General features: G+C 38.4%; 1 protein-coding gene across 8 annotated transcripts in view; it reads right to left on the minus strand.

The window, feature by feature from the left end:
* Positions 1 to 19,015, minus strand: part of LOC103465398 (band 4.1-like protein 1) — a 109,835-nt gene that overhangs the window by 49,876 nt on the left and 40,944 nt on the right. For all 8 annotated transcript variants that reach the window (XM_017304873.2, XM_081607455.1, XM_081607454.1 and 5 more), the window contains 2 exons: positions 9,802 to 9,939; positions 5,735 to 5,902 (listed from right to left, as the gene is read on the minus strand). In XM_017304873.2, the coding sequence (XP_017160362.1) occupies positions 5,735 to 5,902; positions 9,802 to 9,840 (207 nt within the window). In that variant the 5' untranslated portion in view covers positions 9,841 to 9,939. The remainder of the gene's footprint in view (positions 1 to 5,734; positions 5,903 to 9,801; positions 9,940 to 19,015) is intronic.

Below are 19,015 nucleotides of genomic sequence, written 5' to 3' on the forward strand. Positions count from 1 at the left end.
AGAAGCTTTTGAAATGGAGGAATTTCAGATTTTTTTCCCTTTCAAATTCAAATGACTTTTCTGGTTGTCACCTTCGACAGATACTTTTTGGCTCTGCATTTCCTACAGGTGCAACAGGAGACGAGACTCTCGGAACGAAGAATTTCAGACATTTATTAGTATTCTACATGAGTAAAGACTTAGTAATAAAGTACTGACGGTTCTTTTTCCACACAGCTCACTGAAGTGTGCTTTAAATAGACATAAATAAGTAATTACAAAATGATTCCTTAACCTTTAGACAATTTTTTTTATCATAATCATTGAACTCAAACCTTTAAACGGCTCAGTGAAGAGGCTAGAGTCTAGTAAGAAGCCAAGCTGAAAGTGACATGATCCTCTTGAGTTTATGCTTTTAAACTGTGATGGAACTTTTCTGAAAACACAGAATAATGTTTGCTTTAACTGGTTTAATGAGATACTAACAGTCAAAAACGCACATAAACACATTATTCTTCCATCTCCAGCTGCTTTTTATAAACATTTTGACTGTTGATCTTCAGATCTACTGGAAAATCCAGCTGTGTAAGTTGGAATTCCAGTTTCAGTGAGAGCGTTTTGTTTGATGTTTCTGACTTGGAGCTCTTGCAGCTGGGAATTCCAACATCAATGTTTTTATTGAGATATTAACAAATAAAATACAGTTATTACAGTGATTAACTGAACATGCAAAGAAACAAAAAGATATGTGCAAGCAAAGGAAAACGCCCAGTGCAGTCTTTAAGGCATTCATTTTTGTTGATGCCATAGAAAAGAAATAAAAATTTACAAAAATAAAAAATAAATAATAATAATAAAGCATTATACAATAACGGCAGAAAAAATACTTAAGTCCTAAGTTGCATTATTAATCATAATAAGAATAACAACACAACTGCTTATAATGGGGAAAAAAGTAATATTATCAATAATAATTTGACACAGTTTGGCCCCAGGGAGGCCCCTAAAGGGGCAGAGGGCACAAAGCTACAGCCCAAACAAATCCCCAGTCAAGAAGCAGCATTTAGCCAATTCAACGTCTGATAAGCAACTGGCATGCTAGCATGCTAACGTTGACACAAAGAATTATGCCAGTTAGAAAATGTTTAAACCAGGGGTGGATATTTGCACCCGCCTCTGGCCAAATGCGGGTAAAAGTCTGAAGTGGCGTGTAAATTGGAGCAACGCACCGCCACCTGGGCAGGTTGACAATTTGAACAGAAAAAAAATTACATTCAGTTTGAACTTTTTTCTCAATAGGGCTACCTACACAGGAAGTCAGAAAAATACTTGAATAACACAGGAATGATGACGACCCTCAGAATTAATATTGAACACGCTTTAAGATGTTTATAGTAATAAGAATAATTGTACATTTCAGTGGAAAATGTCATAACTAAGGGAAAATGAATAGAACAGTTAGAAAACAGCTACTGATATCATTTAAAAATGTTTAAAATTACTAGACACATCTTAACTAAATACTATCTGGGGAGGTTGTAGCCAAAAGGTGGAAATGTTCAACATAGGAAATGACTGCAAGAATGTTAGGGCTGTGTACCGTATTTTCCGCACTATAAGGCGCACCGCACTATAAGGCGCATAGCTTGATGGAGCTGCACTAAAGTAAATATCAACAAAACAGTCCGACTCCGGTCGGTGAGGAGAACCTTCCGCAACTGGACCGGGGCATGGCCGGACGATGGTCACCCTTCTCCATTCGCACACAGCATGTTCGTGGAGAACGTGATGCTAAATGACCTGCAGACGACCTGATTCTAGACAGTCGGTAGGTAGATAGGCCAGTCAGACTTTATTAATGGATTACAAACCAGCGTTCTGACAACTATCCCAGCATGCACCGCGCGCTTCTTCTTCTACGGGTGAAAATGCTGCTTACAGTAGTTGCTAGACCTGTTGTGGCTCAATATTGGTCCATATATAAGGCACACCGGATTACAAGGCGCACTGTCGGCTTTTGAGGAAATTGAAGGTTTTTAGGTGTGCCTTATAGTGCGGAAAATACGGTAGTTAAAGTTTGCTGTTAGCAATTACTGCACTACACCTCTGTTAAGGTGTTCATACTTTGTTAAATTATTTTGTACATATGCATGGTAAACTTATTGTCAGTAAATCGGTTAAAAATGTTCTCTACCGCCCACTGGTCCTGGTAGAGAACATTTTTAATTTCCACTCCTAGTTGAAAGTGGCATAGCCCATATTATTAAGTAGGGTTTAGGATGCTAACCTCTACTTAGCATTCTAACTAGGGGCGCACCAATAACTTATGATAAGTTGGTCCTGATTTTCTTAACTTTGGGCTGTAAAACCAATCTTGTCCACCAATTTTATCTACCTTGGCAAAGGTTTGAAAATCAGTCGCTGTCGCTTTTTGTTTGGCTCTTGACTGACCCACCAGCTCACATCTGCACAATTAAAAATATCCACTCCACTGTTGCCAACTTAAGATCTTTGTTGCTGTATTTAGTGACTTTTCACACAAAAAAATGTTCAAAATCGGAATGGGCAGGTCAGGTTTTTTAAAAGTTGATGATCAGCCAAAAAACTGCAATTGGTGCACCCTAGTGCTAACCATAATAATAATGGCAGCATTAAAGGAAAAGTGTAAGAATCTAAATTTGAGTAGATTTTGATTTTTCCTGTGTTTCCATATGCTTCAGACACAGAACAAACTGCCAGTATCTTTACAGATGCAAGAAATTCTAAAATATTATATTTGTGAGATGTGAACACATTTCATATCCAAACTTTAGGTGAAGATGCATATTTCTGCCATCACTGAAAACACGATAACAAGCATTTTGGTTCAGGTTTAACTGACACTGACACAATTACATCCGTGGGCATAAAGAAGAAAAAAAGCCCTCACTTTTACAGATGTACTCATCGGCTCCAGTTAAATATAGAACAAAGACGGCCGAGTTAATGTTTACACCTAACCACACACTGTTATCCTCTCACACATGCTTCCTTTTCTTGTGGCTCCTTTTGTGCACTGACAGTAAAATTGGGCTAGTAGTTGCCAGGGAAACAGATGCAGTGTTATTCCTCTTGTTTCTTAATATCCCAAGGGTATGACGAAAAAGTGCCTGAACTTTTTGTTAGCGCTCAAGTGGCATTTGGAGAATGGATAGAATATTGCATTGACAAAAAAAGAGATAAAAATAAAAAGTCGTGTCGCTGCCTTGTTCTCACTCTGATGTGACACATGAGCAGCTAGCACTGAGCCGAGCCTGAAATAGCCCAGTGGAATGCATCGGCCCAGTCTGGTCTGACCACACATGGGTGGGTGTGGCTCCTCCGCTGCTGGCCAGGGGCCGATGGGGAGCTCCACCATGCATCCATGACTCAAAACTTAATTAATCCAGGAATACGGCAACTCCTCTAGAAAAACAGAGAGAGAGCGAAGCGACAGACAAGAGGCAGCAGGAGGCTGTAGCACGCTGCCGCCTGTCGACACTCAGGTTTAAGGCCGTCGCTAAACTGGAAAGCTTACATACATACAGTTCCTTCAAGGGTCACTTGAAGTCTGCTGGTCAGTTTTACTCACCCGCAGACTGATGTCTTCTGTTTTTACTAAATTACTCCTATTCAAAGTTTAATTAAACAAGTATTGCAGTTAATCCAACTTTTCCTGAATTATCTAGTGGTGGGATTTTTTTTACAATTTTCTTAATTACACAGTCGGTAATTAATTAAATGCAATTAATAATGTTTTAATCGAAAACTATATTGATAATATAAGCAACATTTTCAATTCAAAAACTATATATATAACATGTCTTAGTCACAAGTCTGGACATGGTACAATTATGCTCATTGACCATGCTAACTACAATTAGCCATAAGCTGAAAATGTATGTCTAGTATTCTCCTTATATATTTTCAGAGCAGTGAACACGTGAAAGATTTTCCTGAGATGCATAATGCAAATTTTCAGTAGATATGTGGCAGCCACACCAGATTTTCCAGGTTGGTGAATGACTTCCAATTCTGTGTCTAAAACTTACATTCAACTGATACAAAGTTTTCTTCCATTTTTTTTGTCGTGTTCTTGATGAAGTAGTAAAGTCAAAGTCCTCTTGTTATTCTGATGGTGGTCCTTTCTTCACACCACTTTCCATAAAAGCCTAATTTGTTAAGTGCATAATTGCTAATTCCGATCTGACAACACCAAAAAGTCCAAGCTAAACACCAGTTTATATACACTGCAAATTCTAATCGTACATCTTTCACTTGCAGTGACTTCAGTGCTGCCAGGTTGGGCTCATAATCAAAAAGAGTGATTCATATGAAACGGCTTTGTAAACATCCCCCCCACCGGCAGAGCGGGGTTATGTATGTTGTGTTGAGGGGCCTGAATGGATTTCAGAATGTTTTCAGGGTGCTGAAAAAGATGGCGGCCGTCCTGATAGCCGTACCTCACAGGTCACCCTGCCCCCATCATCACAGCACACATTCAAACCTCCATGCACTTGTACAAAAAGTATCCCCGGGAGTGTGCTCGTGCTATAATAACATTGCTCTTCTATTTTCTCCTTGGCTGCACCTGGCTCGCAATCATGTAACCACTATGGATTTTTTAGTACCCAGTTAGCGGTGGGTGCAAGCGGCTTTGAACAGAGGAGGAGGCAAAAAAAGGCACATATAGACAACATAGTTCTTCTGCCTAAACCTAAAACGACAGTAAAACACTGCTTGCTGAATGATTGTATATTGTTTGGGTTGTTTTCATTTTCAAAGTCATATTTTCACCATGTTAGTCATTAAGAAATGTCACAGTTTCAAACTAATTATTTATGGAGCAAACTAAGTATTTAGTTTACAAAGTAAGTCAAGCTAAATATTTAACTCTGTGCTAAATATTTGTTCTGAACCTTAATATGTAGCCAGCAAGCTAAATGCTAAAAATTTAGCTCCAAGCTATTTTAGTTAGCAAGCTCAATTTTTAACTTCAAATGAAATAGTTAGATATTTAGTCTGCAAACTTAATATTTAGCTCCACTATGAATTAGATTAGTTGATACTGAAATGAATAATGTAAAAAAGAGAGATTTATTATCTTCTGAAAATAAACCTCTTGCATATTTTAGTTTGACTGCTCTCTGATTCAGTTCTGCACGTAGAAATCACATCTCATGCATGGAGGCTGTCTCCCTGACCAAACAATTGTCTGCTGAATTCTTCTAAGATTCTATGAAAGGGAACAGAAAACACTCAGCCTGCACAGAAACAGCTTGGAGAAGCACTGCCGAGTTCCCTCCACAGCCCTGTAATTGGATATTCATTTCATCCTGCAAAGTTATTTCCAAAGACAGAGATAAACCTGCTCAAGGAGACCTGCTGTTACTGCGGGTCAGAACGAAAAATCCACTACGGATTTATCTCCATGAACTCCCTCACTTCTTTATGTTTCATCCTCTCCTATGTGAGCTCCCAGTTCCTTTTATTGTGAGTGCAAATTGTCCAGTTTCACAAAGCTCGACAAACAGCAACACACATTCACCTGGAGAGGAGGACCTGGCCGCTGCAGTAACATGTGTGTTATGGTAAAGTGGAACAATGTTGTCAGCTTCCAGCAGCACCATGCAACTCACAAATCCCAACAAAGGGAGGTACAAACAATAGAGATGAGAAAATGCAAAGCCTAATTCAACAAAATGTGCAAATGCTAATAGTTTTCCATTGTGCATACCTCGATTTCTCCCTCATACTCTGAAGAATCCAGCAGTGCCACCTTGAAGGTGGCGGTTTTAAGGCGCTTTGAGCCTTTCTGAGGAGACTTCAGGTTCTTATTTGGGGAGGTCTTCTCAGATGTGTCCTCGGTCTCTCTGTGGTCATCCTGGTGCTTGGAGTTCTGTTCCTGTAAAACATAAAAATATGGATTGGAGGTGGAAAGTGGAATTGCACAAACCCAAAAATGAGATATTTTTCTGAATGCACAGTATGCAAGTTAAAATTATGAAATTAAATTTGCTTAATGGAAGTATGGCAATTTCGAAAAAAAAAACATGTATTTCAATAAAAGGTTTTGGCAGTAGGATGAGGAGGTTAAATAGATGTATTTCATAAAACTGCAATAGAAACACTTTTTTTCACATCACACAAGTCACATGATCAACAGCTGGATGTTACTACTGGTGAAAACCACAAAGAAGACGACAAGAAGTGGTTTATGGGATGATTTTTTGTTTTTTTATTGGACAGCGTGCAGATGGCTCCACCAGAACCCTCACAGTATCACAGTTTATAAAAAGTAGTGTGTCATTCTAAGGTGTAAAATATCTGACTACAATTTCCCCAAAACGCCACATAGGTAGCTGCTCCCATGTAGGTGGGGCTTATCACTCCAACGCCTGAATAAAACACTGACATCTTATTCAACATACATTATGAGCGCTAGCATCATGGCTGAAACATGAATATCTCTCATGTAGCTGTTTACATCCATTGTTGCCTTCATTTTTAAGGACTTGTCTCATGAACAAGCTTATTCATGTGTGATTTTAATTTCATGTCTTATTTGATGGAAACACCACAATTGCAAAATTGTAAATTTTTGACAGCAACAGAATATAGACAGAGATTTCTGCACATTTGTAATTGAAACACAGCTGCAGTCACCATGGTGATAGACCCAGGCTAACCTGATAACTCATTAATCCTGCTTCATATTAGATTTATTCATGTCTTAACCATAACCATTACTTAAACCCTCCAATAGGGTTTAAGTAATGGTTATGGTATTGGAGGATGAGTGACAGGCATCCTAATTAGCTGATGGGCTGCAGATGCAGGGAACTGGAAACTAAAGCAACTAAGGGAAGTGCAGAGAGGAAAGAACATTACAGAATATAGAAAAACATAAAACAAAAAGAAACTGAACAAAAATCAACCCAAACCACAAAAAATCTAAACATCTCCAACATCTAAATTCATGACAGAATTTTCAGCAGTTATGTATTGAGAAATACAAAAAGTAATGTCATTAAATCTACAGAGTTTAAACAGTGTTATCCCATTTAATAAAAACTGACTTAAAGCAAAAATATTGATAACGTTTTCTAAACAGAAAAAAAATGTTGGAATTAAAATAAATGTGATTATCTTTCCTGTGGCTTTTGTTTTCAGTTCTTCTCCTCACTCTCACACCAAATGAAAATAAAGTAAAAGTCAACTTCTTCAACAATTCAATTTAGTTTGTTTGTACAAAATCAATTCACGCCACCTAAAGGAATTTACTGAAACAAAGCGATTTCCATCTGATCATACATTCTTTCCAAAGTGGGACTAGTTATTAAATATTACATCAAGTTCAGTTCATTAGTCAGATCAGTTTGAAAGTTTTCTGTCTAGGAAACCCAGCAGATTGGATGGATTCATTGACTTGCAGCGACAGTGGAGAGGAAAACTTCATCTTTAACAAGAAGAAAGCTCCAGCAGAACCAGAGCATAGCTCAGTACCAGCAGCCATCTATCTTTTGTTGCCATTTACACAAATCTACATTGCTGGCACACAGTTAAAATGAATGGATAAAAAAATGGCAAAAGAAAGTGTTAAATATTTCAAAGTTTTAACCTTTGTGTCATGTTTCTGGCCCGTCTGCCTGCTATGTTTCTCTCCTCTGTACTCCTCATCAAGCTCATCTGGTTCACCTGCATGCTGCTGCGCTGGAGCACAATCAGGCTCATGTCTTCCACCTGTTCACCAACAGTTATATTCAGCTCTCAGGCAGACGGTGCCAGATTTTTGAAAGCCACCGAGTGAGTAGATATCCAGCGTTCTTCCTGACCTGACCACGATCACGAACACATTTTTGACCCTTGGATTTTCCTGCCTTGCCTTGCCCACGTCGGATTCTTCACTGGCTTCTGTTTTCTGGTCTCGACCCTGTTTCTGCCTTTTGACTTCTGCCTCCTGCCTCGCCCTTGGATATTGTCTGCCTGAGATTGCCTGCTAGTACTGGACCCTTTTTCCGTGACCTGACCACTGCTCTTCGCCTGACCCTCAGATACGTTTGTCTTGTCCTGCCTGCCCTAAACCCTGTGCCTCCCAGTCCTGTCCTTCCCTGGGTGTGCCACTTGTCTCTTCCACTGTGCTACCTGGATCCCTCATCCCCCACAACACCAGGAAGGTTAGTGATCTTTTCCCTTACAGACTTTTGGCCTTCCCCTCCTACCTACAACCCTCTAACCTGTTTCTCTGTCCTCAGAGGTTCCTGTTCCTTGCTCGTGGTTCCCCGTCCCTATACCTGGTCCTCAATAAAGACCTTATTGATTTTTACTTTGTGTCTGACTGAAATTTCGGGTCCTCAGGTCTGAACATTACACTTTGAGAATAAATGAGCTGGAGATTTTAGCTCAAAAACTGATGATTTACCTAAATGTTGAAGGAATCAGTCCAAGCCCTCCCACAGCAGGGAGCATCTGCCAGTGTCTGTACTTTAAATGTGCCGTTGAGAGAGTTGTGACTGGGCTGATTGCTGATGGGGTTTTAAAGGTATTCAGATTCATGCGAGGATTTAGATGGGTACAAAAACACAGCAGCTCTAAATTCCTTCTAAACACTCGACTTTGAGACCCTGCTGAGTCTGGAACAGGATGAAAACATCATCTCCATCAACACATGGTTATTACTGCTGAATATGAATTCACTGAGATGCTAACTGCTATGTTTTTCTGTATAGATGTTGGCAAAAGAAAAAAAATAATAAAAAAAACAATAGCTAGCCTTTAGAAATGCAGAAGTGTGTATTGTTCTAATTAGTTTTAAATGATGCCAATAAAACAATTGTGTAAAATTACACAAAGACAAACTCAGTGGTGTTAATTTAGCAGAGGGACAAAGTTGTGAAGTTGAAAGCACTAAATTGAGCAAAATTGAAAACAAAACAAAAGATGTTGCTTTTTAATTTTTTATATACACACCAAAAAACAAAACTTGCCATATTTTAATGAATCAAAGTCAATTTCATAATGGGGAATCTGTCAATCTGCCTTTTTAGAAGAAATGCATCAATTTCCTTCTTTATGACAAAATTGTTTTCTGCTTTCTTGGTCTTGAGTTTGTTTTTGTTTTTTATTTAATATTTCTGCCGACTGTCATCAATAACATCAGGCTGCTATCAATGTTGTGAAATATAATTAAAATGAAAGAAAAAAGATACATGGCTTATAAAAGACAACAGCTTTTTATTCCCAATCTTTTCCATTTTAAGATTTATTTAAACCTTGAAAAACGTTTAGGTTTAAAAAAAGTTTAAATGTAAACTCAATATGCTGCCACTAGGAATATTTAGCAAAATAGATTTTAGGTAAAGGTTAATAATAATAATAATAGTAGTAGTGGTAATAGCAATAATGTAAAAAAAAAAACACAATTTCACAATTGCGGTATTTCCATTAAATATGAAAAGCAAGTAAAATGTTTCATCACGACAAGTCATTAAAAAATGTTGTGACATCATCTTTCAACCACTTCCTGTTGTCTTCTTTGTGGTTTTTGCCAGTAGTAATATCTGGTTGTTGATCATGCGACTCATGTGATGCAAAAAAGTGTTTCTATTGCAGTTTTGTGAAATACGTTAATTTTGATATGGCTGAAAAACCATATCATCCTAGCAGCAAAACGTTTTATGGAAAAATGTCATTTTGTTGTTTTTTTCATTGATATATTTCCATTAAGCAAATTTATTTTTGCAATGCAAAATTGCACAATTAAAATACTGGGAGTCTGAGGCCACTTCATATTGCCTCACTGACCTGCTTGGCCATCTTGTTGTCAGAGGATGAGTCCTGCATGTCTGCTGCTGCCCCCTGCTGTCAGGGAGGCCTCCTAGATCCCTGTCGTCCCCTCCGACTCCGGGGCCGTCTCAGTTTTCTCAGAGAAGTAGCACCTACCTGGGAAACAGGTAGAAAAACAGCAAACCTAAGCTTGAACATTTCACATATGACAGTTTCATAAACCACTTTAGAAATCTGCAATCTGTTTGTGAGAAAAACAGATTGTTCTTAATTTTCCCCCTAAAAGAGGTAGAATATTGTCTTCTCTGCATTTTTAATGTATTTTGATCTTGTCAGTTGGATGTTCTTACAGCCCTGAAATGATTTTACATGCATGTTTTTTTTTCATACGTTTCCATGCAAGTTAAAATTTGTCATAATGGTTAAACTGCCTCTTATAGGCCAATAAAAAATGATTTGTACATCAGGACTGCATGTAGACCCAATGTCTAGAAAACATCCACCTGTAGCCACAGTATTGAAATGTCATCTGATGCTCAGCACAAAGGTTTATTGTAACATAAACCAGATTAAAAATCCACTGCAACACGTTTTTTATCAATAATCTAAAGCAGCCATATTAGTTTTGTTTCCAAATCACATTTACTAACCATGCTTCATAAAACTGCTACATTGCAGATGTGTAGAAACTTCTGGTTAAACCTTCTCTGACCAAATTGAGCCATCAAACAAAAACCTGACACAAAAGCAATCATCTAAAAAAATTATTTCTCTTGAGGAATTGCTCTTTTCAGTATAACTTTCAAAATTCTTGATGAACTCAACTTCATCAGAAATGATGCACCTGCTCACCAAGGGCATGTGCTTTCACATGAAATTCCTCCCAGAGAGACATATTAAAGAGTTTTTTTTTAGCATTCTTGGCAGATTCTACAACTCACAATAAAACTGAACAACAATAAAGTGTATTGTAGTAACGCTAACGTATTATGTACGTTCCAGCCACAGAGTGCCATTTTACAGCCCAATCAAGAAACTATGCTACCTTCATTTGTTATAAAATTGTATGTATGTATGTATGTATGTATGTATGTGTGTATGTGTGTGTGTGTGTGCGTGCGTGCGTGCGTGCTGGTGCCTATCTCCAGCTAACGTTCCGGGTGAGAGGCGGGGTCACCCTGGACAGGTCGCCAGCCTGTCACGGCAAAACTTGTGCCTCTATGTCTTAAAAAAAAACTCTTTCCCTTTATGAAACTCCATCTTCAGGAAATCAATTTTACATAATACTGCTCCTTTAACTAGAACTTAAAGATATGACACACAAGTTGAGCTTTTGTCCAGTTTTTACCAGATCCATGTGGTTCTAAAACACAATCAGAACACAAAGATCCATACAGTGTTAAGTAGGTTCTTTAAGTTTGGCCTGTTGTGTGTGCATGAGTGTGTGCGTGTGTGCCATAAGTGAATATTCCTGAAAATTAGCAGAAAGCTCCAGTTGCTGGAGGAGGATGGAAGCCAAACCACAAGTGCAGAGAGAAGCCAGTTCTGTCAGTTTGAAGAGGTGTGTGTTCAGGGCACGTCACAACAGAGACTCACAAAGACCTTGGTGACTGCGTGAGTAACAATGCAGTGTACATAGGCTACCAGCACTGAAACTATTTTTGAAAAATAGTTTCAGTGCATGTAGTACATGCATCTAAAAGCATGTAATGTATGTACAAACTCTTAAATCTACTTCCTGTAGTTTAAAGGGAAATGTTTAGCTTTCAGGAATTAGTTATTATGAGCATAAAAGCAGTGGCATTCAAAAGACATTCAACACTGAGCAATGATTGCAATAATGATTGTCCAATAACATACTCCATACTTTAACCTTAGTGCTAAACAATGATTTTAGATAAATAAGTAAATAAAAAATTATCACAAGATTCTGTTTCCCTCATGAAAATGCAACAACAGCTATGACTCCATCCAACTCTTGTGCGAATCTTGAGCAAACATAAAATTTAGCAAAAAAAGAAAAAAAAAGGATGAAAATGCAAATTAGTCGTGTTTTCATTTATTGATATAAAGTTGTGGTCATAAAGTTCATGTTATAGTCTTACACTTAGAAAAAAACTTATAAATAATGCAGGTTTCTCAGGCTGAGATTTGTTTCCCAACTGTTATAAACAACATTCTAAGCCAGGGTGGGCAACTCCAGGCCTCAGCTGGTCTCCTGCAACTTTTAGATGTCTCTCTGCTTCAACACACCTGAGTCAAATAATGAGGTCGTTAGCAGGACTCTGGAGAACCTGACTGCACTCAGGAAGTGATTCAGCTGTTGGATTCAAGTGTGTTGGACCAGGGAGACCTCTAAGAGTTGTAGGACACCGGCCCTCGAGGACCAGGATTGCCCACCCCTGTTCTAATCTGTTCATGCTAACATGCTAATAAATCTTTCTTCTGGTTGTGGAGTAACACAGGGTTCTGTGTTTGGATAACTTTCTTTTTCCCTCAATATTTTTCTATATATTTGATTTGGTACACTAATTAGGTAGCATAACTCCCATTGGTCTATACTGTATATCCATACCTTTAGGTTTAAGCATACAGAAACATAAACACAGATTTTCTCAATATCAGTGTTTCTCCACACCATGTGTTGCAGTTCCAACACTGGTGTCCTGATTTTTTTGATTGTGCTGAAATTTAATTCAATACAATGTAATAAATTGTATTTTTAGTCATCTTTTTGACTTTGTTTTTATAATTGGATAAATTAACAATAAAATATTATTTGTATCTTGACAGAATAAGAGGCTCACTAAAGCAAATGAAAGAAACTATAGGATGCATCAGTATTTGTATGAAAAGCTTTATGCTCTCTATGTTATTAGTTATGAAGTGAATTGAAACGGAAGAAAGCTGCAGGGTTTCTGTGAGCATCTATTCATCTCAAGCAAACATACATATTGACTTTTTGCTGCTTATGTGCATGATTAAAAACAAGACAAAAAAAATCTATATCACTGCAGATGTAATCTGTTTTTGTCATTATGGGTTGTGCGTAGGAACATAAAAATTGAATTATTAATCAATTGAATCAATAAATTCGGACTCCTCATTAAAGCCTGAGTGAGAGAAAGATTATATTTGTAGACTTTGAAGTGAAATATTTCAGCCAGCTTTGTTTCACTGTACGCTTTACATCACAACATCACAAACTTACATCACAAACTTGTGGATGTCGGTATATGAAGATAGACCCAAAAAGAAGACACAAAAAGTTACATTACAGTAACATGTTCATCTGCCAACTGCGATAGGGAAAGTGCATATTTCTGTTTAAATCAGGCACTAAAGCTGCTGTCCAAAGCTAACCTTTTGTTGTGAAATTATTTCATAGCCACTTGGTAGATTTCTCATCTAAAGGTTAAAATGCTTGTGACCTTGGAGAGTGTTCTTTGGTGGCTGTTTATTAAAAATACTCAGGTGTAAGAAACATGTCACAAAATATCTCCAGGGAGATCTGTGCAAAACAGCTTGCAGGAAAACTGTGACCTTGAATGACACTTGAGAACCACATCGAGAAAAGTTTCAAAAGTGGCAACATTCAGACAGCCAAAGTAAAAAAAAAGGTTTAAAATTGCATCTACTAGAGAAATTTGAGGCAGATTATCAGTTGCTGTTTTAAAAGTAATTAGATCACATTGTACATAATTATTTTAAATGTTTGTGTTGTTAACATTGTTACTGCAGTATGTAGCTTTCATAAAATATATTTTGTTTACATGACGTTGTGACAGTTTGGTGATAATCTGTGAAAAAACTGAGCTCCTCCATTTTAACCCAGAGCTAACTAGAAACAACCAATCAGAGCCAGGAGGCGGGTCTTAGCGCTGTCAATCACAATCTTGTGTTGTGCTGCACATTCCCCCCCACCCCCACTACCAACCTCAAAGCCTCTCCACCGTTGCTCTCTGCTATTGCTACAGCTTTCCTACAGCAAGTACAGGATGTTGATTGACAGTGCTAAGCGCCTCCTCCTGGCACTAATAGGTTGTTTTTGGTGGGAGCAGTGCATTTCTTCAGATGGAAGTAGTACCTCAGGAAGGAGATCGATCTTTTCACAGCACACCAAACAAATATGTATAAGACATATTCTTTATAAAAGTGCAGTGAGAGGATCTCCCTGATGGCCTCTCAGCTCTACAGGCATTAAATCACATCAGTTTAATCCACCTGGGAGCTGCAGGCGATGACCATGGTATTATCACAACTTGTTCTGAGGTCAGACAGCTACATCCAGACTCCCGGCCTGGAAAAGGTCCTGACATATCGCACATGGTTAAAGGAGTGTGAACGTCCTCTCCCTGTCTCCTTCAGCTCCCCCACCGTGCAAATTGTCCCATTACACAAAAATCACAGTGATCTGACAGAAATGAATTCCCGTCCTTTGGGATAAAAAGGAAGCGGGGGTCCGCTCGGGGACTCATTTCCCACTTGCTGTCTAATCAATTTCCTGTCACCGGCTGAACTGTGGATATGATTCCAGAGTAAACTCTCTGATTGGAGAAAGAGGCTCTGAAGAATGATGAGTTCTCAAGGAGGGAAAAAAAAATCAAGCGATCAGGATCGCTGCCTCCTCTGATTGCACTCTGAAACAAATGATTCTAGGCTAATAAGTACTCACCCACTCTCCTGAGTGGGTGCCTGACAAGTGCTTTTTTTCAAAGAGAGGTAGAAGGTTATGTCTCTGTTCATTCAGAGCAAAAAATCCTGCATTTTTTTAAACAAGCAGTCTTTCTTACAGTAAAAGACTCACAGCATCGTCATTTAGCTGAAGCTAATAGCTAATCCCTGAGATGATGAGAGCAAAGTAGGTCTGAAATCTCAAAACAACTCTAATCTAAAAATGTTGTGTTCATGCAGAAGCCTTTTCTTTATAAACCTTTAAACCAATGTCACTATGTCTTAATCACACCCAGGACAAAGGTATACCAATGTTTAAGAAAAGTCAATTTTTATGACTCAAGTGTTCCATCATACCGCTTTAAAAGGTCTATTAATTATGTAAATTCCTAAAAAAAAAAGTTGCTCTGACTCAAAGGTGGAGAACAGTGTCACAGCACTCTAACACTTTTCCCATTTTTTTTTTTTGTTCTTTTTTTCCAGACCAAATCAGCTGATTTGACAGTCGTGGTGTGGAAACTGTTTTCACACCTGATAATCTGGTCAACTCGGTTTGACTGGAGATCAAAATTGCTATATTATTTTGCATCTGCAGCTGGTGCGGTTCACTTTCACGCTGAACTGTCAAGCCAACCAAACCCTTTGAAAAAGCTGTTCCACTCCTCGCCTGCGGTGGCGCTACACCAAGAACCACAGAAGGAAATCACACAAAGAATCTCTGAAGAATAAACTGAGGGAAACTTCTTTCTACACGAAACGTAAAAAAAAAATACAGTAGCTCAGACTTTAGAAGTATAATATTTCTCTTTTGTCTTTGGCAAAAGAAATCGGCTCATTTCTCCCAACATATTTGCATTTAGTACACTAGTTAGACATACATATTTGTATGTTTGCTTGAGATGAATAGGAGCTAAAAGAAACCCTGCAGTTTTTTTCCGTTTCAATTCACTTCATAACTAATAACATAGAGAGCATAAAGCTTTTCATACATATACTGATGCATCCTATAGTTTCATTCATTTGCTTTAGTGACTCACATTTGTTTTAGTTGTATTTACACAGAATACCCTGCACTGCAGTCCAGTTCCTGTTTTTGCCGCGGTCTCCGGTCACATGTTCATTCGAGCCGGGCCAGAGTTCACTTCGCCTGAACCGTGACCTATGTTTGTAGGCAGGTTAGAGTATACCTTTTTGATCCATATTCAAATTTTTGGAAGGTATTTAAACTGAATTTTTAAGATTTTTACATTCCTTAAATTTAATGAAAAACAGCTTCTCTTACTGGAAATACTTTCCATGTTAGGGCATGTTTGGAACATGAAGATCACTGGCTGTGGACTGCCTCCTACTTACATTTATTATTGTCATACTTGTTAACAATACATGAAAAAGAAACATCATGACAGTTTAAAGGTTCATTAAGAAGCACTTTCATAAACTACTTTAATGTTCCCAAGGGCAAATTTTTCATTGGCTCAACAGTGTAGAGTAGCAGCTGTCCAAACACACAATAAAATACACATAGAATACATACAAACAGCCATGTATGTAGACTATATACACACAACCATTTAAAAAACAACAGAACACCAACATTACTGCACACATTCCAGGACTCAATGTACTTTATTTTAAATTTTTGATTCAAAATTTGGATGGAGGTGAGTATAAAATAGTATGTTTTGGGATTGTGTACCTTCTACCGGAAGGCAACATTTCATGTTGCGTATCCAGGACTCTGACTCAAATGTGGAGATTGAACTTGTTTTAGCAGAAGTCCACTTTGATCTTGGGTTTTCTTAGAAAATTCATCATCTTCAATCCAACAGTAGTCTTAAGGTTATGTTTTCACAAAACTTTACTGTCAGCATTCTGAATCGTTCTTCGCTTCCCCCTGAGCCACAGAACAGAAAGTTTTCACCCTGTGGACATCCAACAACAAATGACCCCAAAACAACTGCAGTCAACCCCACTCCCAGTTCCCACTGTGGATATTTTTCACTCGCGTTCTGACCACGTTAACAAGTGCGCCGCCAACTGTGACACATTTCACAAAGACTCCAGAATCGATAGTTACCGCCGGTTGTTCACTGGAGGTGAAAATGCCTTCCTACAGGCATGTTGAGACACACACAGGAAGAGGATCTGATAAAGAACACAAATCACCAAAACCTAAAGTTAGTTGAAGGTAAATGGATGTCCCTTATAGAGACATCGTCTCATCGAAACAGATTAATTGGCAAATTAGCACAGATTGATGTCAGAGTGAGGCAGTGGAGCCTGGCGAATGCATTAATTTCCTGTAACAGACTATTACCCACAATTGCCTCTATTAGCCAACTGACAAAGACCTCTGCAGAGGCGAGGAGGGAATCTCAAAGCGCAGTGTGAACTGCTTTTTCTTTGTTGTGGACCTCGTGTAGCTCCCAGACAAGCTCTGCCTTTGATACGTGGCTTCAGTTCTAATAATTCGTCAGAGAAGAAAAGCATCATGTCTCCCCTAACAAGCCAGGCCAGTTCCCACCTTTCTTCTGCCTCTTCCTCCTGTCTATTCAACCTAATCAGAGGTATGCTTTAATCAAAGAGCCAGGCAGGAGGATGGAGAAAGTGTGTGTGTGTGTGTGTGTGTGTGTGTGTGTGTGTGTGTGTGTGTGTGTGTGTGTGTGTGCGCGTGTGTGTGAGAGAGAGAGAGACAGATAGAGAGACACGGAGAGTGTATGCTTGTGGAAGAGAGCAGGCTAAGCTTCGAGATGCAGTTGCCAAGGTAACTGCATGCAGTCCTCTCTTTCACACCCGCTCAATTCTCTCTCTCTCTCCCTCTCTCTGTCTCAGAGGGATGATAGGGGAACAGAAATACCAACCGAATGAGAAGGCAAATGATGAGGTAGCTGGAAAGAAAGGGGATCACAGATCAACAGAAAAGATAAAGAACGATAAGAAGGAGGAAGTATGATTATGTGGCATTTCAAGTCAGAGCAAATATCAGTCGCCATCATGGTGTAAGGTATCGGAAGTGAACAGTAGATTTGTTTCCATCTACCATACAATTGCACAATTTGACGTTTAGAAAATAAATTTGCTCAACGGAAGCATGCCGAATCTTTGAATAAGGTGGTTTTTTCAGTTGTATCAAAATGGGTTTATTTCACCAAATTGCGATGGAGTTTGGTGAAATTGTTGATCACGTCATACGAGTCACACGATCAACAACCGGATGTTGCCGTTGGCACAAACCACAAAGAAGAAATTTGGTCCATGCATCATGAAGATTTGACGATGTCCATTTACTCATTAATTTGTTATCAATTTTAGATTTTGCATTATCTAATATATTACATTTTTCTTTTTTCTGAGACTTAAACTTTGTGCTTTTATAGATTTTTTGTTTCTGAGTCCAACACAACCATTGTAGAGAATGCTAAATGCTAACTTTAGCGTGCTAACAGAGAGTATTCCTAGTCCTTTTGGTGGTAGATTGTGAATAGTCTGCTACAAATCTGCTACTTTCTTTCCAGAAGTTGAAAAAATTATAAATTATATAATAAAAGAAAAACTTGAGGGGTAAAATGGAATTTTGTTCAGTAATACAAGCTAAAATTACTTTGTTTACTGGATCTCTGCTGCTGTACTGTCCAGCAGTGTCTCGTGTTGGCATTTGTACCTTGAAGGCAGCAGAGTCTCAGTCTGGCATGTCGCCCCAAACCGATCCAAGGCCCACTGCTGCCTGTCAGTGAGGGTTCACACAGTGGCCCAGAGAAAAGGATGGGAGACTCAAGGACACCACTGCCACTCACCCAGCACCAGATCCAAACACACTGACAACTCATGTTAGCACTGATGAGACCCATCGGGCATCGCTCAGAGCACTTCTTATTTACCAACTACCTCGAGTAAAGAAATGACATCAGTTTTTTGATTGTGTGATGTTAACATTAGAGCTGCTGGAGCTGGAGTGCCTGACATAAAATTCCAGGATTATTATCACTCTTATTAAACACACTGTCTGATTTAAATAGAAAAAATTGGACTGAACAAGAGCTGCAAGAGTCTTAAATAAAATAACTAAATAGATAATTTTGCTAATCTGATTTGTCCTCCATTTTGAAATCACAAGAATATTTTTTAGATTAAGGCATCAGATATTAATAATATAGTAATACACTTTTTAAGTCAATTGTTTTACGTGTGAAATAAAGACTTTTCAGGACAACCACACCCAAGAAGTAACTGATTCAGGGTTAAACTCAGCTGGCTAACTATTTTAAAGCTGGTTGCACATTGAAAATTCCCACTCTCAAAACTCTGTCCAGTTCATAACTTATACTAAAAATAATAAATGTAGTCATTATGCAACTGATGTTGACATATCAGTTCCAGCAATGCTGTACACCACACTTTCATTAAGCCAAATACATCAGCTTCATTGTAATCAAAATCTTAAAATATAAGGTAGTGAATGTTATAATGAGTGGTGGGACTTGATTAAAATTTTTCATCAAGTTAATTGCAGGATCCTCATTTTAATTGAAAACTATCAACAAAATAAGCAACATTTTCA

This window comes from Poecilia reticulata, chromosome 5 (assembly GCF_904066995.2).
Source record: "Poecilia reticulata chromosome 5, P_reticulata-male-v2, whole genome shotgun sequence".
NCBI lineage: Eukaryota > Metazoa > Chordata > Actinopteri > Cyprinodontiformes > Poeciliidae > Poecilia > Poecilia reticulata.